This window comes from Monodelphis domestica, chromosome 1 (genome assembly GCF_027887165.1).
Source record: "Monodelphis domestica isolate mMonDom1 chromosome 1, mMonDom1.pri, whole genome shotgun sequence".
Lineage (NCBI taxonomy): Eukaryota > Metazoa > Chordata > Mammalia > Didelphimorphia > Didelphidae > Monodelphis > Monodelphis domestica.
Window position 1 is genome coordinate 161,492,229 of NC_077227.1, and position 27,139 is coordinate 161,519,367.

The 27,139-nt window shown below is 37.0% G+C and overlaps 1 protein-coding gene and 1 long non-coding RNA gene across 8 annotated transcripts in view; one reads left to right on the forward strand and one right to left on the reverse strand.

Annotated features, from left to right (window-relative positions):
- The window catches only part of PAQR5 (progestin and adipoQ receptor family member 5), an 88,530-nt gene extending 82,514 nt beyond the window's left edge, over positions 1 to 6,016 (forward strand). For 4 of the 7 annotated variants that reach the window (XM_007479632.3, XM_007479634.3, XM_007479633.3 and 1 more), the window contains 2 exons: positions 108 to 249; positions 2,061 to 6,016. In XM_007479632.3, the coding sequence (XP_007479694.1) occupies positions 108 to 249; positions 2,061 to 2,302 (384 nt within the window). In that variant the 3' untranslated portion in view covers positions 2,303 to 6,016. The remainder of the gene's footprint in view (positions 1 to 107; positions 250 to 2,060) is intronic. The other 3 variants (XR_008914547.1, XM_056808933.1, XM_007479635.3) reach the window with 3 other exon arrangements.
- Positions 6,017 to 8,839: 2,823 nt separating this feature from the next.
- LOC130456114 (uncharacterized) lies at positions 8,840 to 27,109 on the reverse strand. Its single transcript, XR_008914552.1, has 2 exons — positions 26,875 to 27,109; positions 8,840 to 9,631 (listed from the first exon to the last, which is right to left on the reverse strand). It is a non-coding gene; the product is annotated as an uncharacterized LOC130456114 (long non-coding RNA).
- Positions 27,110 to 27,139: the final 30 nt, after the last annotated feature.

Consider the following 27,139-nt stretch of genomic DNA (forward strand, 5'->3'; position numbering starts at 1 on the left):
TGTAGGTGGTCATGAAGGCTATCCTCATTCCCTATCATCATTCTCCAAACATCCATCTTACTTTATGAACAGTCTCTAGGCATGACATTTCTTTTAAATACCTACAGTTGTTCTTGTCTTCAGAAGAAAGTTCTGGGGAGGCAGCAAACCCCTATCACCAGAAGCACACAGTTATTGCCATCCTTGCTTGCTTTCTTTATGCTGCACATTTACCTGAGAGGCTCGCACCTGGGCGCTTTGACTATATTGGTAAGCAAGTAGTGGGAAATAAGAATTTTTAACTTTTCCTCCCTCTTTGAAAAAGAGAAGGATTTTATGATTAGGGAAAAGAAATCACACTTCAGGAATGAAGATGAATTAGGACTGTTTTCTTGCACTGATATTTCATGTTTGTCCCCAAGGTTTCTAGATACTGTACAAGATTAAAAAATATTGATGGGTAGCTAGGTGGTTCAGTGGATAGAAAGCCAGATCTAGAGACAGGAAGTCCTAGATTCAAATATGATCTCAGATGCGTCCTAACGACGTGACCCTGTGCAAGTCACTTAACTCCAATTGCCTAGCCTTTACTTCTCTTCTTTCATATTATCCTCACATTAGGCCTAGGAGGTAGGTGCTATTACTTTTATTTTATAAGTAAAGAAACTTAACCTAATATAGTCATATTTCAGACATGTCAAATATTGATTGCTTCTTTCATGCCAGCTGTGTGACAGATAGCACTGGGTGGTAGCCAATGAGTAGATGGTCAGGATGAATGAAGCAGTCTTTCTCTGTTAAGTTCTTCTGATACCGTGAGCATCATTACTCTCCATTGCAGGAGAAGCCACTATGCCTTATTCAACATGAGACAATAAGAATGGGCCAAGAATTTACTGGCCAGACTAGGGTAAGCAGAAGGGAAGTTTTCTACATAGGCATCTTGCTTGGGCATAGGCATTAATTGATCCGGTATAGGTTAGAAGCACTAGAGGTGAAGTAGTTCCTAATCTAGAAACTATATAATTCTCTCTGGGCATTGAAAGATAAGATTTAGATCCCAAGTTATTAGTTGCAATTCCTCATTTTACCACAGCTCTATTTATGACTGCTTCTGCAGAATAATCTGGGAAAGCCTTCACAGAGGAAGTAAAATTATTAAGGCACTAAACAGATAGACAAACTAGGGATTGGTTTACTTCTCTTATATTTTAATATAATGTTTTATTTTTTCCCAGTTACAGAAACATATGACAGGAGGGCAGCAAAGGCTAAGATAATTGGGGTTAAGTGACTTGCCTAGGGTCACACAGCTTGGAAGTGTCTGAAGCCTGATTTGAATCAGGATTCTCCCTATTCCAGACCTGGTACTATCTAGCTGCCCTGTGAAAACAACTTTCCACATTTGTTTTCCAAAATTTTGAGTTCCAAATTCTCTCTCTCCTTCCTTCCCCTTCCCCCTCCCCAAGATATCAGGCAACATAATGTAGGCTATTACTTGTTCCTTTTAAAAACTGATCCATACAATACAATATACCTGCTCCCACAAGTTCTTCCCTTAGCCCTTGTTGTTCTGATATTCCCTCCTCTCACCAAACCAAGGCTGACTGGTAACTTAACATTAAAGCTTTATTCCTAAATTCTTGTCCATGTAACTAATGACCCATGTTATAGAGCCCATGCCTTGGCAATTGAATCTCTTGATTTTTAATATTTCCTTTATTTCTGGAGTATGTATTAGAAATAATAAAGTTAAGCTATAATTTGCAGCAAGTCACCAGATAAAAGGACTTCTAATTCAGTGCATTTCAATTATGTTGAAATGACTGACCAATGCCAAGACCTTGGATAAGATTCCAGTGGAAAATATGGTTGACTATGGAGCAGAAAAATCTTCTACACTAAAATACTAGCTCCAGAATACAAGGTGCCTAGCCCCGGCTCTCAGTAGATAACATGTATCAGCTCTGAGCTCTAAGATTTCTCATCTAGAAAATAAAATTAATGCCTAATGGAGATGTTAAAAACAATTTAGAAAATTAATGTTGCTTGCTGAAATTCTGTTGGTTTCTTTCTTATAGGTCACAGCCACCAGCTTTTTCACGTGTGTGTCATTTTGGCAACACATTTACAGATGGAAGCCATATTTCTGGACATGACGTTGAGAAAAGAATGGCTTTTAGCCACTTCAATACCTCCCTCTTTCTCTCAGACAGCTGGGGCAGTATGTTTATGCATAATCTTCAGCATTATTAACATAATTTATTTCTCAATTTCTCTATATCAGACTCCAGAACCAGAATCACAAAAAAAGGAAACATGATCCAGCCTATGTGCTTTTTAAATATGTAGAATAATGTGATTAAGTTTTTAACTATGTTACCACGGAAAAGTGGCACAGTACTTCTCATAAAAATGCTATGCTATTCATATTGGATTTGTGAATTAGCTTTTGTGAGTAACCTGGTGTGTGAAAGGTATTTAAGTGGAGTAAATGTCCCAATTTGCACTGATTTTGTATGTAATTGTTAAAGGTGGAGAGAGTTAGAACATGCCTCTGTAACACCAGATAAATAATATTTTGTGAAGTTTAAATTTGTTTGGATCACTTTTCAACTTCTATTTATTATATAGTGAGGGCTAACCATATCACTAATTTGCCTTTACACTATAGTCCTTGAAGAATTACTTTATTCTATAGTGAGATTCATATTGAGTATCTTCTGTCAACAGTTCCTTTAACTTCCATGTGTCCAGTCCTTCCAAAAGTAGAGAGATGAAAGTAAAAGACAGTTAAGATGATCCAGAAGAAGAGAAAGGCAGGCCCATGAAGAAAAGAGAACCAAGTACAATAGAAGCTGAAGTGGGAATAAAACCTGGAGAACAGTGGAAGACTCCATTTCCATTCCCTTCTTCATTAGTTAACTTCCTTTCTTCTCTCTGCTCAGGAAATAAGATTTTTCTCTTTCCCTATAGTTGCATTTGGTATTCAAAGTGGTGGGTCCTATCTAATTAACTATGGCTCTGGTAACCAGATCTTTTTTTGGAAGTATTTTCCTCTACTAATGTCTTACTATTATAGGCCTTACTATTGTAGGCTATGACATGCTTCCCCAGTGCCAGCTGTGATTATTGGGTTTTTTCCATTGAATCAAATAATCTTAAGTGTGTGTGTGTGTGTGTGTGTGTGTGTGTGTATGTGTGTTGGGAAGTACCTTAGAAAGATCATCTATTCTAAACCTCTCATTTTATAGAACAGGAAACAGGTCTAAATAAAACTTGACATTATAAAACTGTTAGAGTAAACTGAACCCTAAATCACAAATAATTATTGTTCCTGAATATTAATTTCTCTAACTGGTTAGAAAATAGTCTTCGTCTTCTTTTCTGGTCTCTCTTCTTCTTTTTCCTTTCCCTACCCTTTTTAAAACCCATATCTTCAGAGAGAAATAGGTCAAAATTCTCCATGAGAATAAAGATAGATATTTAAGCATGGAAGGTAAAAGCTTGAATTTAGAGGCAAACACTAGAAGGGCTCACTGTAGGGTTTCATCTTCCTAGTAGCCCAGCATGTGTAAAAAGTTTTTAGGTTGAGTCACAGTATCAAGATTTAAATATGCACTGAAGTGCTCCATGGAGATATTAATATTATTGCCATTTCATATTTATACAGTGTTTTTAACTTTTCAAAGTGCCTTTGAATTTACTAGCATCCCAGATATTGGTTGGTTGTTCTCCCCATCTGATAGTTCAGAAAACTGAGGCTCAAGGAATTGTGGGAAGAGTCATGTCACTAGTCTGCAATAAATTCTGAATTATGACCCAGAATTGCCTAAACTAAGTGTCAGCCTAAAAGAATGGGACGAAAGTAATGCCTGTTATTCTCTTAAAAGTACTGTCACCTAGGGAAGAAGGGCAATCAACTAAGGAAGGGTAAAGAGTTTTGATGTGAAAACTGGGAAGGGAAAAAGATTATTTTCAATACAAAGAGGATTCTTCTCTTTCCTATGCTTAATATTGTCTCAATTCACTTCAGGAATTAGTGTTAGTGTGCCAAGAGTGCTAAAAGCCAAAGAAGGAGAATGTAAGATATGCCACAGAATGTAAGAGAATCTGCCCATAGGGAACATCTTCAGTTTTCATCAATTAAGTATTCAAAACCTCAGTTTATAAGAGTTTTCCCATCTTGGTTCAGATAGTTTCCACTTATTAATAGCATTAAAACTACTTGTATTTGGGGGCAGTTAAGTGACTCAATGAATTGAGAGCCAGGTCTGGAGACAGGAGGTCCTGGGTGCAGACACTTCTTCCCATCTGTATGACTCCATGCAAATCACTTAACCTCCATTGCCAATCCTTACTGCTCTTCTGACTTGGAGTCAATATATGATATTGATTCCAAGACAGAAGGTAAGAATTTATTAAAAACAAAACAAAAACTTGTATTCACTATTTGTTCTAATGCTTTCATAGGACAAGATCAAGTGTTTGCAAAAAGTATAGAAATGGTGACATAATTAATTTACAATGGGCCCCTCCCATAAACTCTCTTTTCTCTATTCACATAATTTTTTCTTATTCGTGAATACCCTAAATACTGCATTTAAAGTGAAAGGATCCTAGAGTAATCTTGTACCCGATTCAAGTAATAATTTGTTATAGATGTATAGTGAAAAATATAACTCATTATATTATTAGTTTACTTACTTTGGATAGGGCAAAATGGGAAAATAAGATTATGTGGTTGCCTTTGGTATTTAATTTTAAGCTGCACTGAGGGATGTGCTATTGGGAGTATTTGTACATTAGACATATTAGACCTTTGTTAGCTCATTCATTTTCAATGTAATTTTAAGTCTGTAGTAAAAATGATCAATGATCCAAATTTTAAATGCTTTTTTCTATTTATACAAAAAACATCACAATGATGACTACAATGCTATTTTATTATGTATGGTTGCACAGTATAATTTGCTTGAGAATTATATCAGAAATGATTAATGAGAATTATATTTTTGTGATGTAGATGTATGGAATTTATCTTTCAATTAGCATGTGACCTTATTAAAAATTGACCAGATAAACTATCAAATTTTTAGGTGTAGATATGTTATATCTTGGGTAGAGATTCTATATCATATCTTAGGTAGAGATATGATGCATAAACTTTTTCATAAGGTTAGTGGTTAAAGATGTAAGATAACTTATAAGACATGACTTTGAGACATTTTTTTTCTAACATGAACTAAGAATTATTTACATATGTAAGTATACATGGTTCACTGGGGATATAGATTGGGCATAGAGAGAACTTCCAGATAAGGGGAATCTCAAAAGGTCAGTACCTTCTCTGCAATTTATCATTGGAGTTGCCTGGAGCTAGAGCTTTGAGAGGTTTGAGTGACTTGCTGGGGCTATAAATCTAAAATATGTCAGAAGTAGGACTAGAATTTAGACCTTTCCCAATTTTGGGGACCAGTTCTATATTTATTCTACCACACTGCCTCTCTCTCTTTTTGGAGAGAGGTGGAAATGATATGGACATAATGATATATAGTTTTATCTAGATTCTGATAGAAAGTTGAAGGGATGGCAAGTAGTTTGCTGATATACCCAATAGGAGGAATATATCTTATAATACTAAAATTTTCTAACATTGTAATTAAGGTAAAATGTGCTTGTTTGGAAGAAATAATTTATGTTCAAATCAAACTGATCATTTTGATTTGAACCTGAGAAGAGGCTATAACTCCTTCAAGTAGCTATATAACATCTCTTCTCTGAATAAATGAATTGATGGTTACTGATATATTATGATATTTGGAAAATTTATGGATTATGTGACTACAAAAATGATACTACAGATTAGATCTTAAACATGAATAAGTTGAATGTTCTTGCCAAAGAGACATTATAGGTGAAAAGATAAGTCAATTGAGCCCCCTTTCAAATTCAGAGATATTTGACAAATTGTGCTTACTGCATGGATTTCTTATTTTTTTAAACGTGTAAAATAAAATTTATTTATGATAACAAATTCATTTCCCCACATTATTTGGTCATTTTTCACTAACTTCATTATAAATACACTTAAACTAGGATATTGTACAAATGAGCACAACTTAATAGTTATTTGAGAAGGCTGATTGTTCATTCACCTTGGTTAATAGAGTTTTCCTTTTAGAAATATAGTATCATAGTTCTTCCTAGATAGAAAAATATCAAAACAGTCTTACTTGTCAATTTGGCATGAATTTGGATAAGCTTCATTTGGCACCTGAGTAAATGCTTTTTGAAAAAGAGCATTTTCTTGTCTGTTAATTCAATTTCAATTCACATGCCACCAAATACAATGATCCTGAACAACTCGGAGGGATTTATGAGAAAGAACACTATCTACATTCAGAGGAATAACTGTGGGAGTAGAAACACTGAAGAAAAACAATTGCTTGATTACATGGGTCAAGGGGGATATGACGGGGATATAGACTCTAAATGATCGTCCTAGTGTAAACATCAACAATATGGAAATAGGTTCTGATCAAGGACACATGTAAAACCCAGTGGAATTGCCCGCCAGCTACAGGAAGGGGTGGGGAGAGGGGAGGGAGGGAAAGAATATGATTCTTGTAACCAAGGAATAATGTTCTAAATTGATTAAATAAAATTTTCAAAAAAAAAAAAAGATTCACATGCCACTATTCCAATCTGGAATGGCCACCTAACCTCTATATCAAACATCTTCTCCCTTTTTATAAACCTTATAAATCTAACTCCATTAAAATCTGATGTTTGCTTCAAATCCAATAATAGTCATGAAATATAATGAGAAATTATTATAATTGACTTCTTCCAACCCAGAATGACACAAGAGGTCAACTGCTAGCCCAAAAGTAATAGACAAGGGAATCTACCAGCAAAGCTAACATCAGGTTGGTGTAACTTGATCAGAATCTGCCAGTGCCACTAGAGATGGGCCAGGAGCATTATATCCCACCTATATAGCATTAGTATGGCCAGAAAGCCCCAGGGTGAAGAGCTTGAACACTAGGAGTTACATTAACCAGAGACAAGTTGTAGAACTTAGACCAGAGCACTCCAGGTCCAGGTGTTCTGAGATCCCTAAAACTCAGTCCTGAGATGCCAAAAGGGACACTGGAAATCCAGTCCTCAAAGATCCAGGAGTTCTTAATTCCAGAAAGTGAGGATTAGTACCACATTGCAGATGACCTAGGGTAGTGATGGCAAACCTTTTAGAAACCAAATACCAAAACTGCAACCCTCATGCCACATGTGAGTCCTTGTGAATCTTAAAAACTGCTCAAACTCTGCCTTAAAACATTTGGTTAAGGTTATTCCCCATTTAAACAATGGAGGTACTTGATCAGGAATGTATTGAGAACTTTAAAATTACTCCACCCATACTTAGTCATACTTTAGGGGAAGATAAAGTTGTAAACTCCTTACTGAACAATGAAAAAGTACTTAACCCATATTTATAGTGAGGCAAAAGCCCTTAAGCTAGGTCTATTTTTAGATCTAATACAAAAGGGTGCTAAGTACCTATGAAGGTCAAATTAATCACTAAAAGGTCAGGCAACTTGCAAGGGACAACCTTAGCAAAGAGGTGTGAAATACTCAGAAGTTTTAGTCTACCCAGAGAAGGTGATAACAAGATGTGAATTAAGAAGGTGATAACAAGATGTGAATTAAGAATGGTCAATCCTTTGGAAAACGTCTACTGTGATTGTTAGATGTTAGATGTTAGATGTCCTAGAAAATTTAGGGGAGGTGACATAGGAGAAAATTCTCTTTAAAAGGAGCTGTCTGAACCAGTTCAGGGGAGTTTGGATCAGTTGAGCTCAGGAGCTGAACTGGAGGGTCTCTCTGAACACTAGAGTTTTGCTTGGGACAATCTTGTGGTGATTAAAGACTGACTTAGTTTTCTCTCTTAAGGCCTAGGCCCTAGTCTTCCTATTATTTCCTCTTACTCTGTCTCTCTCCCTTTCTTTAATTCCTTCATTTATATTAAAATCTCCATAAAACCCAGCTGACTTGGGTATTTCATATTTGGGAATTTTTCCCATGGTGACCACTTATTTTTGATATAAAATCAAGACACTAAAAATTATCTTTACAGTTTTTGGCAATTCAAAGTCTTGAAACCCACATTTTCGAGGTCACAGTTTATGGCAACCACTCTTTTGTCTGTAACACCCTTCCCCCCTTACCCCAGTCAGGGGAGGGAGGAAGCACTCCCATAGGGTTTCTGGGCAAAGGAGTGGGTCATGCAAGAAATGTCCTCAGATGTGGATGGAGAGGGAGAGGAGATCAGCTCCCTCCAGCATACATGCCATAGGTTTGCCAACACAGACCTAGGGCATGACCAAGGGAGGCTAACCACTGCACACAAAAGCACATGAGAGAATAGAGACCAGTAGCATTGACAGATTCCTAATTCAGGAACTAAAGCTAGAGAGATAAGTAAATTTTAAAAAATGAATCATGAATCAATATCAAAACTATTGTAGATTCAGAGATCCCTGCAAAGGAGAAACAAAGTATAACAGCTGCAAGCAGAGGTACAAAGGAAAAGAAATGGATTTTTCTATAAGGATTACTTGAATGTGTAGAAGAAATGAAGGAAAACATAGAAAGTGAAAATCCCTAGAGAAAAGATTTGAAAGGATATTAAATAGCTTAGAAGAAAATGTTGTAAACCAAGAAATGTAAACTAGAATAGACCAAAAAGAAATCAGTGACTCTATGAGGCAACAATAAATATTAGAACAAAGTCAAAAAGGTTTAAAAAATAGAATGTAAGATATCTGATAATAAAAACTTTTTTTAAAAGATGGAACCAGGTTTATTAAGGACAATCTTTATTACAAACATTTCCCAAATGTAAAAAATAATAGGGGATAAAAAAAAGGAAGCTCACACAGACTTGCTGTTGGTCTTTTGCTGCTTTCACTGAAGGGTGGGATGTTGGCTGACAATGAGTCTAAGGGTGAATGGAGTTCATGAGGTAATTCATGGAAAAAGGCAAAAGTGCAACTTGGAGGGCTCAAGTCTTCACCTCCATGGGATGATGTGTAACTAAATCTGGGGACTGGAGATGGACTGTGGTCATTGTGTATCACTAGGACATGGAGTGAACCTTTCTATCTAACTATACAAGTATAGATAGAGAACACACACTCATGCACATCCATACACACACACCCCAAAATGGAAGAGATTACTATTTAGAAGAAAGTTGTGAATGGAGCATTTTCTTTTTTTATGAGCATCTCAAAAATTGATCATACCTAGGTTTGGGACAGGATGGGCCAAAAGAGAAAAGCACAATCTCAGTCTCTCTTTTCAAAGTGCACTGGCTTGCCAAATGACGATTTAAAGATGAGGTGTGCTATACAGAAAGTTCCTGGCACCTGTAGCATCCCTGCTACCCAGGGAGGGGAAATGCCCTGCTAGACACACAGAAACTCCTGGAGGAAAGCCTGGAGGCTTTCTCTGGCCTTCTTACTGGCAATGGGTCATGTTGGGGCGGCAGCACCAAGACAGTGTCATAGGATCCTTCCTCCAGGCTTATTTGGCAGTCCTGGCTCCTGACACTTGTGCTTCATTATCATTCTAGCTGTTAAGTCTCCTGGAAGAGAACGGAGGTAAGTACAGACCACACACATGATTTCTTTCTTTTCATTAGAAAAAAGAAGACAGGTCTTTTGAGTCTGTTAGTGTTGCTTTCCATTGGTATTTAATTCCATTTGAAGGAGGGAGGGTGGGAGGGAAGGGAGAGAGGAAGGGAGGAAGGAAGCGAGGAAGGAAGGAAGGAAGGAAGGAAGGAAGGAAGGAAGGAAGGAAGGAAGGAAGGAAGGAAGGAAGGAAGGAAGGAAGGAAGGAAGGAAGGAAGGAAGGAAGGAAGGAAGGAAGGAAGGGAGGGAGGGAGGAAGGAAGGGGTTGGGAGGAGGGGAGTCATGAGAAAAGACCCCAGGGACAACATGGCTGAGTTCCTGGATGGGGGAATGAGCCAGAACTTCCCACAGCCACGCACAGAAAAAGAAATGGGCCATTTCTGACCAGATTACAGTTTGAAATATGTCTGAGAGTGTTTGGGACAGGAGGAGGGAGAGTCCTGGCTGGTGGATCTCAAGTTGCAATGCATGCAGGTAAAAATTATTTTAAAAGGAAAAACCAAAGTTTCAGCTGAAAAAGAAGATATTGTAAAGGAAAATCTAAAATAACTGTAGCCCCATAAGCCCCAAATAGAGAGTATTCTAGAAGTTTCCAAAGAATACAGCAACTGATTTGGCGGGGAAGGGAGGGGAAAAGATTAGGTAACACCATTTCAATGAACACAATTTCTTCTATTTCCTTTTGAAATAAACTCCATGCTTGCTTAAGAAGATTGCTCGGCTAAGATATGGCATCCTGAAGTCTTCCAACCCACTGGCTCAGTACAGATGTCATATTGATTCCATTCCCTGGCAAAGAGAGAAGAACCTGGAATGGCAGGTGATGCTTCTCACAAGTTATTTAAGGATTCTGTTCTCAAATTCTGGACTAAGACACTGAAAAGACCCAAGTTTTCTTGATTTCTTCTTGGTTCTTAAGAGTTTCTTAACATGTAGAATGAAAATATGTCCAGGGGAGCTAATTTAAGAATTATTGAACTTAATGAAAAGTATGATTTTTTTAAAAGCCTAGGCACTTTAAATTTTTTATAAGTATAGACTTCCAAATTCCTTCCTCCATCCCCTCCCTTACCCCATGAGAAAACAAGAAAAATGAAACCTATTATAAATACACACTACTCTTTCTCCACTCCCAAAAAACAAGGAAAAAAATTCTTCAATTTGCTCTGAATTTATCAGTTCTCTCTCTGGAGGAGGAGAGCATGAGTCCTTTGCAATTGTGGTATGTTGTTGTGTTGATCAGAATTATTAAGTCTTTCAAAAGATGATTATCTTTGCCATATTGCTGTTACTATGGGGACTGTTCTCCTGGTTCTGCTTGCTTCATTTTACATCAGTTCATAAAGATCTTCCCAGGTATTTTTGAAACAATTCCTTTCATTTCTTATAGCACAATAGTATTCCATCACATTCACATATTTGTTCAGCTGTTTCCCAATGAATGTCCCTTCAGCTTCCAATTCTTTGCCATCACAAAAAGAGGAACAACAAATATTTTTTGTATGTATGGGTCCTTTTCCTCTTTATTTGACTGCTTTGGGGGTATAACCTTAGTAGTGGTACTGCTGGGGCAAAGGGTATGCACAGTTTAATAGTCTTTTAGGCATAATTCAGAAATTGCTTTCCAGAATGGTTGAATTTCCACTACCTTCAGCATTAATATTTCTTTTTGTTATCCTAGTCAATATGATGAGTATGAGTTGGTACTTCAGGACTGCTTTGGTTTGCATTTCTCTATTTGTGATTTAGAAATTTGTTTCATATGTCAATTGATATACTTGATTTCTTCCTCTGAAAATTACCCATATCCTTCGACCATTTAACAACTGGGAATAGTTCTTATTATTGCATATTTGAATCAGTTCCCTATATATTTTAGAAATGAAATCTTTATCAGAGAAACTTGCAACAAATATTTCCCCCCATTTCCTATTTTTCTTCTAATTTTGGCTGCATTGATTTTGCTTGGACTAAACCTTTCAAGTTTTATGTAATCAAAATTACCCATTTTACTTCCTGTAAACCTCTATTTCTTCTTTGGTCATAGACTCTTCCCCTAACCATATATCTAACAGGAGATTTCCCTACTACATTAATTTGCTTATGCTAGCACCCTTTATTTCCAATTCATGTTCTCATTTTGAGTTTATATGATGTGAGATTTTTATGATATAAGATATTGGTCTATGCTAGTTTCTGCCAGACTAGTTTCCAGTTTTCCCAATAGTTTGTATCAAATAGAGAGTTCTTGTCCCCCATAGCTAGGATCTTTGGATTTATCAAACACTATGTTACTGTATTCATTTTTTTCTGTATAATGTATACCTAATCTGTTTTACTGATGAATTTCTCTATTTTTACTCTACCAACCTGTTCTGATGATTATAGCTTTGTGGTCTAGATGAGATCTGGTACTGGTTAGGTCCCCTTACTTACCATTTTTCTGAACTTTTATTCCTCCAGTTTTTTAGTTCTATACTTCTATAAAGCAATTCTTTGATAGTCTGATTATTATGTATTGTCATTTTCATTATATTGGCTTAGCTTGCCCACAAGCAATTAATATTTCTATGATCTGTCTATTTGTATGAAGTGTTTGATAACTGTGTATATGGCTATATGTGTCTTTGCAGGTAGACCCCAAGTATTTTATAGTGTCTGTTGTTATTTTAAACAGAATTTCTCTCCTTAGATCTTCTTGCTATATTTTTTGGGTACTATACAGAAATGCTGATGATTTGTGTGATTTTATTTCATATCCTTCAACTGACCTAATTGTTAATTTTTCATCTAGATTTTTGGTTGACTCTAGGATTCTCTAGGTTAACATATATTATCTACAAAAAGTGATAGTTTTGTTTCCTCGTTGCCTATGTTTATTTCTTTAATTCTGAATACTATATTTTAAAAAATTATAAATGAAAATTGCCCAGATTTGTTACAACCTGGGAGAGGCAGGATAAAGACATTATCTATCCTCTACTGAAAGAAACCCCCAAAGTAAAAATCTCAGGAATGTCACAGTCAAATCCAAATACTCCTATGTAAAAACAAACAAACAAAAAACTTACTACAAGTTTCCAGAAAAAAGCAGTTTAAGTAATGAAGAGCAACAGCCAGGATCACATAAGACCTGGCAGCTTCTATTACAAATAAGACCTGGTAGCTTCTAGTACAAATAGGAAAAGATTTGGGAATACAGTGTTCCCAAAGGCAAACAATCCAGTTTTACAACCAAGAATAAATTACCTTATAAAGCTGAGTATAATCCTACAAAGAAAAAAAAATATACCTGCAATGAAAAAGACTTTCAGGTATTTCTAATGAAGACCAGAGTTGAGTAAGCTGATTAAGAACTTTTAAATACTAATAAGCAGTTCAGAGAAGCCATGAAAGGATGATTTATTTGAACAAATAGAAGGAGCTGAATGATGATACTAACATGGAAAGATGAAACAAGTGTCCGTAATGTTAATGTTTTTAAAGGGTATAGAGGGGGGGGAAATGGGGGAGGGAGAGACGGTACAGAATAAGAATTGGTTCTATTCTGAGGGTCTGAAGAAGGGCAAGAATGGGTAAAGGGAGCAATATTACTAATGTGGAAAGGAGAAAATAATATGCAAACATGGAGGAAGAGCAGCCATGAAATGAATCTCACTCATCTGAAATGAACGAAAAAGGTGAACACATACTGTGTACATACTGTTAGTTTGGTTCAGAAATACAGGGATAGGAAGGGATTTAAAAGAGAATATAGCACCAAGGAAGGAATATTCCTAAGCAAAACAAAATTCCTCAACCTGAAAGGAGGATGGAGTGGAGGAAGAAGAGAGGAAGAAGTTAAAAAAAAAACTAGGGTGTGCTAGTTGGTCTTTTCAACAATTGGGGAATGGCTAAACAAACTGATATATAAAATGTAATGAAATATTGTACTTTAACAAATTACAAAAGAGCTATCAGAGAATCTTGTGAGAAATACAACTTTGGAAGATTTAAGTCTGATCAAAGCAATGATCCATCACATCTTCAAAGGACCAAACATCATTACCCACTTCAGACAAGAGTGATGAACACAAGGGTGCTGAAAGACATAATTTTTGGACTTGGAACTATCCAGTTATTTTGCTTGACTATATTTGTCATCAAGATTTTTTTCTTCTTTCTGTTTTTCATTGCGGGGATAGGAGTCAGAAAGTCCAGGGATAATAAAAAACCATTGTTCCCAAAAAAAAGAGTTACTGAAAATTTTAAAATTTGTATAGAAGAGAAAAAGGAAACTTAGTAGATATCATGGATAAGCAAGACAATTTGAATGTTATACATAAAATTTATTATATACTTTTATAAAAGGAAACCATGAAATAGATTTATGGTTTTATTAAAATCCCCTTTCTGCGTTTTGCTATGTGTGTGTGGAATTGCCTTTTATTTTTCTTTTTTTAAGTTCAGAAATTTTTTTTTAAAGAAAAAAGATAATCCTGCTTAATATTCAGACTTTTTAGAGTCTGCTACTTCTGAGTTGGGAAATACCTTTTAGAGAGCTGGGGAGTAACTGTCAACTTGGTGCCTTCTTTGTGAAGAATGAATTGGAAAGATCTGAGACTGGAAGTAGGAGCCCAATTAGGAAGATACTGGAGTAGTCCAAGTGAGATATGAACTAAGATAGTGTATCTATGTGTTTGGATGCAACAAGACTTGGCAACTCATTGGATGCTCAAGAAAGGACTGAGGGAGGGCAAAAAGTCAAGGATTACTTAGGTTGTGAACCTTGGGGATGGCCTCAAAAGAAATAGGGAAGATTGGAAGAAGGTTGAACTTAAGAGGAAAGATGATATCCATTTTAGAAATGTGGGGCTTGAATTGCTAATAGGACTCAAGTGGAACTGTGAGTCTAGAATTCAGGAGAAACACTAGAATAAAATAGATGAATTTACACTAAAAGAAAGCTACCTCTGCTTGTGGCCTCCAGTTTTCATTTCCTACTCACTTCAACTTTTTTCAGTACGGTAATACTCTTTCCTGCTGAGTCCAATAGCCTTTTCTCTGTTTTTGTCTTTCTTGACTTCTCTGAAGCATAGGACACTTGATCTGCCCTTTTTTCCTTAGGGATACTCTCCCCTTCCTCAGTGTTTGTAACACTACTATCATGATGTTCTTCTTCCACACTGCCATTAAGCTTTTTTTTCTTTTTTACATACTGTTTTTATTTTGTACACTTTATAGATCACATCAGGTCCCATAGGTTTAACCATTAAGTCTATGCAAATTACTCCCTAAGTATCCAGAGTTCATCTCTCTTCTAGGTATTAGAATTTCATCTCCAATTGAATGCTTGACTGAGCCTCTCCTTGAGGTTTCATTGGCATCTCAAACTAAGCATGTCCCAAATAGAACTCTTCCCTAAACTCACCCCTCTTCCTAATGTGTCTAATTTTGCTGAAAACACTACTGTTATTCTAGAAACCCAGTTTCGTAGAGTCATTCTTGATTTCCCTACTTTCAACCATATCCTATTGTTAAGGGTAAAATTAGGGTTGTTGACTGAATGTTATTTTAGTAGTTGCCAGGGATTTAAATTGAATCCCTATAAATATCCAAGTCAGTTTGGGACTTTATGGTGGTTTAATTACAATAGAAGGAAGAAATTAAGAAAGGGAGAGAGAGAGAAAAAGAGTTAAACTGCTCCGGCCAGGTCTGAGCCAAGCAGGAATTCAGAGGCCTCAGCCGAGGGGGCCTCTCCAGAAAGCCAAGGGAAAGGGGGGTCAGTCTTATCACTCACCACATGAGCATCTAAAAGGAAGTAGTCTGAGGAACTCCTCCAGGCTTGAGTTCTAGGGTCAACTCCACCAAAGCTCCCAATACTTCCCAGAGAGAGGAAGTGACATGAAATATATAGGCAGTTCTTTACATCACTTCCTGTGCCCCACATGTACCAATGGTGGCTTAAACTTGGCTTTGGACAGCCTAGGGGGTCAGTCAGTTGTTTCTGATTTGTCACTTGCTAGCACATGCTGGTCATAGGTTTTCTTCCCCAACAGTTAATCCTTAAGTAGGGGTGTATACTTTCCTGGTTGCTAAAATTCTAAAAACTAACCAGGATGGAGTCAATCTAAAATTTACACTATATTCAATCATGGTTGTCCACATCTTATTCATTTCATCTCACATTTCTTAAGTCTTTCCTCATATGATAGTCCTCTTTATCCAGCCTCTCATCATCTTTCTCCTGTATTATTGCAATAGTCTTACTAATTGATCTCCTTTCTTTTTATCTCACCATTCTCCAATCTATCTTCTACCTAACTTCCAAGATGCAGGTCTAACCATATCAATCTTCAGCTCCAGAAACTTTATTAGGGAGCACCTAGGTGGCTCAGTAGATTAAGAGCCAGGCTCAGAGACCAAAAGTCTTGGATTCAAATGTGACCTCAGACACTTCCTAGCTGTGTGATCCTGGGCAAATGACCTCAGCCCTATTACCTAGCCCTTATTGCTCTTTTGCCATGGAACCAAAACACAGCATTGATTCTAAGATGGAAGGTAAGGAATAAAAAAAAAGGAGTTTCATTGGCAGTGTCTTAGATTAAAATACTAATTCCAATGTTTGGCATTGAAAGCCTTCCATAATCTGTCTCTAGCCTATTTTTCCAGTATGATTACACATTATTCCTCTCATGCACTTTATGTTCCAGCCAAACTATCCTACCTTCTATTCCCTGTATGATACATGATATTTCATGTACATACAAGCTGCCCCCAGTGCTTGGAATGCTTTTCTTTTTCACCTCCCTCCCTAACTCCCTTTGAAATTTGGCTCAAGAACCACACCCTTACCTCCTCCTAAAGATCTGTTTTGAGTCTCTGTTTTAGTACACAGTCCTTATCACTGAATATCATCCTTGAACACACTGTCTTCCCCAATAGAATTTACATTCTACTTGAAGGAGAATGTCTCATTTTTTAATTTGTATTTCCAGGGCCTAGCATGTAGTAATCACTTAATAAATCAGATGATAGTTTATAAAGTCATAGTTCTAGATTTGGAAGACATCTTAGAAGTCAACTAGTCCAGCCCCACTGAGGCCAAATCATTATTAAGTGGCAGGGCAGGGATTGACTCACAATTCGGTCCTTCTTTTATTTCATTATACAAGCTATATTATTGAGCCTCTGGGAGTTGATGAGATCAGGGGGAGAGAGAGAATAGCAAAAGAAAATCCCAGAACAGAATTTTGGGCAATATTCACCCATAAGGGGCTACCTGAGTAAGATATGAAGAAACTTTGGTGTCTTTGAGGTTTAATGATTTGTTCAAAGTTATATAGGAGCTAAGGCAGAATTAGAATGATTTCCAGTCTTATGCTCTTTTACATTCCCTATCAAGCCTATCCCCCATTAGACTTCAGTTTCCTGAAGGTAGGAAAGGACTTTGAACCTAACCTTTTCTCTTAGAATCTCTCAGAGGGTAGAGAACATATCTTGCTTAATTTGAATACTCGGTTCAGGCTTTGCATGAATAAGCACTTAATGTTGCTATGGACAGACAACCAGGTAAATAAGAAACTGTTCCCTCCTGGCTACCTTAGCAGAAGTTAGAGGTCAGGCCCAACTTAAGAGATAGAAACCTTCAGATTTGGAGAAAAGATCAGAGAATAAGGCAATGGTTTTAAAAGAAAGGAAAATTAGGATGATGCAATCATGGAAAACAAGGGTTTCCAGGAGGGTGTGATTTGCTTTGATCTTTTAACATTAATGAAGCCTCTATAGAATAGAGACAGGTAGCTAGATTGCACAGTGGATAGAGTATCAAGCCTGGAGTCAGGAAGACTCATCCTCCCAAGTTCAAATCTGGCCTCAGACTTATTAGTTATGTGACTCTGGGCGAGTCACTTAACCTTATCTGCCCTAGTTATTCATTTGAAAATGAGCTAGAGAAGGAAATGTTAAATCACTGTAGTATTTTTGCTAAGAAAACACCCAATTGAATCATGAGTCTGACATGACTGAACAACAATAGTATGGAGAATATGGTAGGTGTGGGTGAGATGCAAAATTTAGATAAGACAATACCAGTTCTCTTAGAGATTATGGTCTAGTCATATGGTCTATGAGAGTTCTTGGGTTTTGTAAACTTAAAAATCTATTTCAATATAATTGGTTTCCTATGCTATGATATATTTTATTTCATGAATTTAAAAACATAATTCTAGTAAAGTCTATAGATTTCCCCAAGGGTCTATGACTCAAAAAAAAAAGAATCCCTGCTCTAGTAGTAGGAAGTAACACTAATACAATCGTAACAGGAATGAAGATAGCTTTCATTTATATATAGTTTATACATCCTCAAATTTTCTTAAAATACTTTGGCTCTTTCCTTTGCCCTCAAAACTCTGTGTACATATTCTATTCCTCCCAGTGTGGAATGTTCCAGGAGGACTTGCACCTCTGGCATGAGGGTTTGCTCATCCACTTTTGGTTTTCACCTTTTACCCAGATCTCACCTGTGGCTCCAAGAAGCTGTAGCATACACAGTGGCCATACTCTGGTAAAACTGTCTCAGTAGATGGGATAAACCAGGTTGAGTGTAAACAGTAGGCCTCAAATCTGTGGGTGAGTTGGAAAGACATCTATCCCAAGCATGTGAAGACTGCCCCTAGCTGAATGGTGGATGAAAACAATTTGTTCCAATGATCATTAAGGTAGCTGAAGCAGGTACTGTGCAACACCTAGAGAGTGATTAGACATCAAAGAAGCTAAGGTCATCCACTCCATCCTAGGTCATCACCACCCATATTGGCTTCCCACTGGATTCTGACAACTGGAAGAGCCTCACTTACATATAATTCACTTGAAAGTCAAGATATTACCCCATCATGTCATTTGTCTTTTTTGAAAATTAAGGACAAACAACAACAACAACAGACTCTTTGAGGATAGAGAGGAAAGCTTTTGGTTCAGATATTACCAGCATAAAGTAGTAGTCTGTCTTTGGAGACAGAAGGACCTAGATTCAAATCCTATCTCTTGAAACTGTCTATAGTTTAAGCTTTCAGTACTATAGGCAACCCTCCAAGTAAAACAGTGGGCATTTCATCAGTGGAGAGAGATTCCACATATGGAACTTTCTAAATCAAAGGAATCACAAATCTGGACCACCAAGAAAAACTTCCAGTGCTTTGTGGGCACTTGATTAGAGAATATATAGTTCATTTTACAACTGAGGAAACTGAGCTACAGAGAGATTGTTCAAGGTCATATAGGTAGTATGCAGTAGAACTTGGGTTTGAACTGAGATTATGATTCTAAATCTAGTATTCTTTCCATTGCCTTCAGAGTCAACAAGTAGTAGAGGTAATCCTATCCTCATTACACAGTTGAAATAATTGCCATTCAGAAATTATGTAGTTTGTACATAGTCATACAAGTAGAAAGTGTTCCTGGAAATGTGCACCTAGGTCTTTCATGACTCCAAGAATGTGCTCAATCAGATATTGTTTTATACAGCTACCATTTTTTAAAAAAATCTTTACTTTCTGTCTTAGTATCAATTCTAAGACAGAAGAAATGCAAGGGCTAGGCAATTGGGGTTAAGTGACTTAGCTAGGGTCAGTATCTGAGGCCAGATGGAAATCCAGATCCTCCTTACTCCAAGCCTAGTCCTCTATCCTCTGTGCTACCTAGTTGCACCCTTCTCTCCTATTTTTTTTTTGTACAGTCATTTTTTTCAGTCATATCCTATATTGTGACTCCAATTGGGGTTTTCTTGGCAAAGATACTGTAGTAGAGTGGTTTGCCATTTCCTTTTCCAGCTCATTTTACAGATGAGGAAACTGAGGCAAACAGGATTAAATGACTTGCCCAGGGTCAGAGTCAGTATCTGACGCCAATTTTGAATTTAAGATGAGTCTTCCAGACTTCAGACCCAGCCCTCTAACTGTGGCACCACCTAGCTGCTTCTAGCTGCCTTTTAAAGGTGTTTTTCATATAAAACACATGCTCACAGCTCTTTTATAATCCCTTTACTTTAGGATTAGGAAACTGTGGCCCAGAGGGGTTAAGAAACTTGCCCCAAGTCACATGGGTAGTAAACATAGAGCTGAGACCCCAACAAATTTATATCATCCCGATTTGGCTCTTAATAACTGAACGTACTTTATTCTAAGGTCCACTCTTTCTCAAACCTCCCATGGCTAACCAGCCCCTCACCCTCTCAACTGAGAACCTTGCCTCCTACTTTACTGAAAGAATTGAGGCCATTGAGGTGAGCTCTTGGCTCTTTTCTTCCTTATCTCACGTTACTAAAATGCCTTCTGCCACTTTCTCCACGTTCATGTGAAAAGGTGGCCCTTCTCTTTGCCAAGGCTAACCTCTTCACATGGACAAATGATTCCATATACACATAGGCACAGAGGGCACATACAGCCCTCTATATCTTCATTCTCTCTTCCTACTGGCTGCTTCCCTACTACTTCAAACATAATCATAACTCTCCCAGCCCTGCTAGTTATTGTCCTTTGTCTCTTCTCCCTTTTCTGGCTAAACTATTTCCCTTCTTCTCACTTCTAGATCCTCCATCTCCTCATTTCCATCCTGGCTGTACCTGGTTGCTCTCCTGTACTTCATTCTGGTCTCCAGAAATTCCTCATCTCCATTTATCCCATCAACTCTCAAACTCCTGAAATCTCTTCAGTACCTCCTGCCCTTAGGGCCTCAACCTGCTCAGATTAGAAAGGGTGGAGGATAGATTAGAGACCTCTTCTCCTAGCCATCACTGAGGTCACCATTTCCCTCCCCTCTCCCATTCAATTTCCTCCTGAGGCCAGAGATTGTCTTGTGTCTTTTCTTTGTATGCCCAGCACTTAGTACAGTGCTTTGCACATAGTGAACACTAAATGACTGTTTATTGTTTATTGACTGATTCCCTTCTCTGCAGGTCAATTTCTGACCTCATCACTCAATTGAAATCACCCTTTTTGAAATCACCACTTTCTCCCCTGGTCTCCTCCTAACTGATATTTCACTTGGTGATCTCATTAGCTCTGGAGGATTTAATTACCATCTTGGTGCTGATTGTTAACTTGGAAATAAGGCAACTATTACAATAGCCAGAAAAACCAAATCTTTAATCAGGAAAGGGATAAGTCTAATATGTGGCCCTTTACTCAGAGTCTGGCACCAAAACTTTTACAAGGTCTACACAGTGGGACTCTGGGGACATTATCCCTGGGAGTGATACCATGCTAGATGATGACTCTAAAGGGACAAAAGAATTTGGGGAACCTATATACCTTTTGGGAAATTGAGGGACAGGGAAATCATGATTGATTAACATTACCGTGGTTATAGGAGATGGGAGTGTTCAAACAATACTGACAGAATACAATCAAGTTTGGGAAAAGAATTATAGCTAGAGGCTGAGTGTAAGGGAAGGGGGGCAGCTGGGTAGCTCAATGGATTGAGAGGCAGGCCTAAAGATAGGAGGTCCTAGGTTCAAATCTGGCCTCAGACACTTCCCAGCTGTGTGACCCTGGGCAAGTCACTTGACCCCCATTGCCTAGCCAATACTACACAGTATTGCCACCAAGATGGAAGGTAAGGGTTTTAAAAAAAAAAGAGAGTGTAAGGGAAGGTGCCCTTTGCTATGGATACTAAAAGGGTGAAAAGTCTCTGATACAATGGGGAAGACTACCTAAAACAAAAAGAGTATTTAATATTTGTTTAGCCCTGCCTGGGATTGTCATTTACTTTAGGTCTATTATTTAATCTGAAACTGCTAATCTGAGATTCCCTACAGGATGGATTCTCTTGGGAACAGGGAACAAGTGCAAACTTTAGAGTCTCCAATTTATAAACTAGTCCTAAAATTTGGGTTCCTGGGATCCTACTAGGCTACAAGTTTGGGGTTTCTTGGTTCCATGTTGACATGATGATTCTTAGATCTTATCTATTCAGCTCCAATGTCTGGACTCTCCTGCCAACTCACTATTGGATATCTCTAACGAGATATGCAATAGACATCTTAAACTCAACATGTTCAAAACTGAACTTATCCTTGCTCTGAAACCTTTCCCTCTTAGTTTCCCTGTCATTACTGTGCATACCACTATCCTCTGATTCAAGTCATCCAGGCTTGAGACCTAGATGCCATCCTCAACTCCTTACTCTTACCCTCCCATAACTAATGTTACCAAGGCCCGCTGATTTTATCTTCATCACATCTCTCCTTGGACACTGCCACCACCTTGGTGAATACATATCACTCCCAACTCCAGGTCATCCTCTACTCGGCGGTCAAAATTATTTTCCTAAAATGGAAATCTGTTCCATCTCACCTCCAATATCAAATATAAAATCCTCTGGCATTCAAAGTTCTTCATAATCTGCCCCTCCATCCAGTCTTCTTATATTTCACCCCCCCTCCCCCTAACTCACTGACATTGGCCTTCTAGATGTTCTTCCAACCCTCCATCCCTTAGTCCTGGGATTTTCTCTGGCTGGAATGCTTCGGTATGTAATGTTCTCTTAGTTCTTATCATTTCACTCTTCATGATTTCATGTAGATTTCTCCATGTTTTTTTTTTTTACTAACCAGCCCATCATTTCTTATGGTACTGGTAATTTTCAATTAATTAATTGATTGATTTCTTAGATTTAACACGTCTAAACATAATTTAATGTTGTTTTGAGAAAAAAACATGTCAAATCATCTCAGCTTTCTAAGGAAGACCTGAATTCAAATCCAATCTCAGACACTTCAGTTCTTTCAGCTATAAAATGAGAATCATAGTAGCACTTTCCTCCTAGGGTATGATGATCAAGTGAGATATTTATAAAGTTCTTAATCTATTTGCCTAATTAAATGCTTGTTTTCTCCCTCTCTCCCCAAAACATATATTTTTAGATACATTCTTTGTTTTTATTTTTCACAAATAAATGGGAATTTATTTTAGTTAACTATGAATATTTATTAGAAGAACTTTCTTCTTTTTCTCCAGAGTAGTGGGGGTGGGGAGAGAAAGTAGAGTTGGGAGGGAAAGAAAAGCCATTCTCTCTGTCAGTAAACTTCACATGAGAGGAACACTCTTTCCCTTCAACCTCCCATTGTGGGTTTGTAGACTTCCTTAGTTATACTCCCCTCAGTGTTCCCTGACTGACGTTTTTGCTTTGTATTTCTTTTTCTAGTGTGTAGATAAAATCTGCTCTTCCCCCCAGCTCATCTCCACCTTGCTGCATGACTGGATGTCATGTGAATACTTCAAACAGGCCGCAGGTGAAGAGCCCTAGGAGCATGACCCCGAACTAAAGGTTATGGGTCCCGGATTCAAGAGAAAGAATAAAAGGTGTAGGGCAAGACATGTCAGGGATCTCTTCTTCCCTGAATGAGGTAGGGAAGACTGATGGAGAATCCTATGGGATGATCTACACGTGGTCAGACTCAGAGTGGAAAAGTGACTTTAAATTTATGCTTATTTGCTTTCTCTATTTCAAGTGATTATTAATAAACTCTATGGAAATAAGTACCTGGAGTTTTAAATTTATATCTAACACCAGGTAGGTGTTGAATCTACCTAGAATTCTTGAGATGGAGACATTCAGACTTAGGTTTCTGACGACTTCTTTCTTCTCAATGGGCACTGAGTCTTTCCTATATTTCTCCATTGTTATCTCTACAGCTAGATTTTTTAGTAGTTTAAAGGCAGTGTCATGAACATGGAAAACTTGGTTGTTTAAGATGGGTATTATGGGTTTGTGTACCTCTCTGGGATTGGTTAGTTATAGAAAGTAGGACTCATTTTGAGTTCTGATCTTGGCATTTACTAGAAGTAAATTATCCAAAAGAGGAGAAATTTTGGCTCAGAGAGGTCTGTCAGAGAACTGATTAATAAAAGATATTAATAAACCTAGAATATTAGAACTGGGTGCCAGTGTAATTTTATTCTTCTTAATTTATGATGTTAAGGTTGAAGTAAAAAAGAAAAGCAGTATCATGATCAAAGCTAAAGCAAAAATAGTCCTAATAAAAAGATATAAGGAAGGAAATAAGATCCTGATGATAAACTTTTTTGGACAATGAGAGCAATACTAAATCATATGTACACCAAATGGGATATGCCTCCCAATTTTTAAAGGAGAAATTGAATGAGCAACAGGAGGGAATAGACAATGAAACTAAAAAGAAAGAAAGAAAGAAAAAGAAACAAATTAAGGAAATAAATGGAACTGAATGGAAATAGAAATATATATACCTTCATAGTGGAATATGGCACTTCCCAAAAATATATAAATGTATAAAACCTCACAACCAAATGAAGAAATAATAAATGCACCCTTTTCCAAAAAAAACTAAAAAAATAGAAAAAGAAAATAAAAATTCTCAAATAAAGACAAAATTATATGTCAAGAAAATAAAAGGAAAAAAGAAAGAATATTGACTAACCAGTATTAAAAATTAAAAGGGTGAATTTACCATCAATGATTAGAAAATTAAAACAATCAATACAAACTATTTTGCCCAATAACCTGCCAATAAAACTTATTTTAATGTCTTTTCTCCTATCTACAAATCCAGTCAGAACCAGTTTGAACCTGATAAAACCAGTTGAAACAAAGCTAAAACCTGGTCTGTGCTGTCTCAAACCAGTCTAGACTGGGTCAGACTGGTCAGAATTGGCTCAAACCAGTCCGGACTGGTACCAAATGATAAGAACCAGCTGAAGCCAGTCTGGACTGGTTTCAAGACAATCAGAACTAGCTTGAACCAGGTTTTTAGTGTACCTCTAACCTTTCTAAAATTTATTTAAAATTTTCAATTATTTAATTTTTGCTGTTTTTGTGACAGGGATCATGATTGTTATGTACCTCCTTTTTTTAGATTAAATAATACAATTTTCTAATTTTTTTGATTTACTAATAATTGTATTTCCTGCTGCCCAGATCTGAAGTTTTTATTTTATTATTTATTTTTATTTTACTCTTAATTTTTATCATGAAATCATGGAAGGGAGAATTTTTTATCAAATGTCATCAATAAAGGCTGGTACCCAAGAAATTCTTGTACAAATATGCATAATCATAATCCTCACAGTGACTTTTATGTCCAGAGAGAGAGAGAGGGAGAGAGAGAGAGAAAGGATATTTGATTGAAAATATATTTTAATATAATTGTTATTTTATTTATCATTTAAATTTATTTTGGTAATATGGTAATAGAATCTTTTCAATTTCTGAGTGCCTTAGAATATGAAATTTCAGAAGGCAAAGAAACTAGGTGAAATAAAATGGTCATTTAATAAAACAGATTTCCAAACATTCCTGATGAAAAGATCAAACCTAAAAAGAAAATTTGATATCTAAGCATAAAAAGGTAAGCAAGAAAGAAAATTTACACCTGGGAGGAAGGTGCTATTTTTATCTCCATTTTATAGATGAGAAAACTGAAACATACAGAGGTTAAGTGATCTGTCCAGGGTCACACAGCAAGTGCCAGAGATCAGGTTTGAATTCATGTCTTCTTGACTACAGACCCAGTTCTCTGTCTACTTCCTCACTTAGTGAAGGCAGATTCCAAGCTGGAAGACAGAGCTAAGCTGAGTTTGGAAGGAAGATGGGTACATTAAAAGGCAGAGTATATTCTGATTGGTTCTGCTCCCAAATACAATAAAATTAAGTCCCAGAAAATTCTTGCTACTAGAAAATAAAAAGATGCTCCTGAAAAAAAAGAAAGAAAATTTAAAGGATTAAATAAAGAATTTTTGTATTGCTATGAAGTAGTCCCAAAAGGGGAGGATAATAAAATTGAAGTAGATAAAGCAGATAAATCCCTGCCTGCATTTTTAGGGAACAGACCCAGCTTTCCTCCCCCCAGGAGGTCAAACTGTTTATGCAGGCAGCAGACCAGACTCTGCTTAGCTTGGGAATGAGGATTAGAAAGGACAAGAAATAAAGGAATTTCAGGACTATCAAAGAGGTCAAAGATGGAAGCAAGATAACATATGGCTGACCAGGGCTAGGTAACTAAGTGCATGTGAAAATAAACAACCCCTAAATAACAGCCCCCACATAAATCTGAGGATTGTCTCCTCTTCACTGACCCCACATTCCTGTGTCAGAGATAAGGTTTGTTTAAGAACCTATATGTAAAAGGAAATAGCCTTGTATCTTGCAAACCTATATAAACTGTCTCAAAATGTTAGTCTGGTGCAGATTCCACTAGGGAAGTCTGTCCCAGCTGGTAGATTCTCTACTAATCAATAAATAATGGTTCCAATAACTGGATTTTGGGGTGTTTGGACTCACTTTATGAAGTGCCCCACTTCAGCTATATATAGAAAGATGACATTTGTAACACAATTTTTATAATGGGAGCAAATTGGTTAGATTGTCATATACAAAAAAAAAATCAAGAGGTGAAAAAGATTGCACTGAGAAAAGTGAAGAAACAGAATGGGGGTAAAAAAGAGGCATAAAAAAATTAGAAGGGAAGGTGGTCACATATTGGAATTAACAATTGATAACAAATATACTCATATGGGTCTTACCCTAAAGAGTAAAAGAATAGAGAACATGAATGAAATGCTGTTTTAAAATTAGGAAACTTATCAGCATGATTGACCATATCAATATCCAAAGTAACAGAAATCCCAAAAAAGTCTTCAACAAAATATGGATGTTAATCATTCCTATGAAAAACATTAGAATCCTGGTTGAAATAACTTTTGTAAAGTCACAGGATATGAAATAAACTCACATATTTCTAACAAAGTCCAGCAGCAAAAGATAGAAAGAGAAATAAAATGAATAACTTTAGACAATATAAAATACTTGGGAATTTAGCACTGTTTACTGCACTTTCTATAGTTGATTCCATTTGAATGATTACTTATTGCTTTAGTCCTCAAAGTCAATGATCAAGAAGCCCAATGTGTTTTCTATTCTGCCTAGCTCTCCAGGCTTATCTAGAGGAATTATTACTGCAAAGATCGGCTCATATGTACAAATTCTTTAAATCAGGGCATCTTTGTGTTTTTTATGTCACCGACATCTTTGACAATCTAGTCAAGACCATAGAGCCTTTCTCAGAATCACGTTTGCTTCCTACATTCATAATTGGAAGAAATGCTAGATTTTAAAATATTTGATTAATAAAATTCCTCATCTCTGCTTCCTGGCTTTCTTTAAGCCCCAGATCAAATCTCACCTTTTACAAGAAGCCTTTCCCAATTCCCCTTGATGCTAATACCTTCCCTCGGCTGATGTCTTCCAATTTGCCTCGTTTTTTATCTTGTCTGTCCAGAGTTGTTTCATGACATCCCCTATTAGACTGAGAGCTCCTGGCATCGAGGACTGTTTTTTGCCTTTTTTGGTACATCACCAAATGTTTAGCATCATGCCTGACACTTTAGGGGCGTTTAATATTTGTTGACTGAGTGAGGCCGGGAGGGAGGATGGATGTAGGGGCAGAT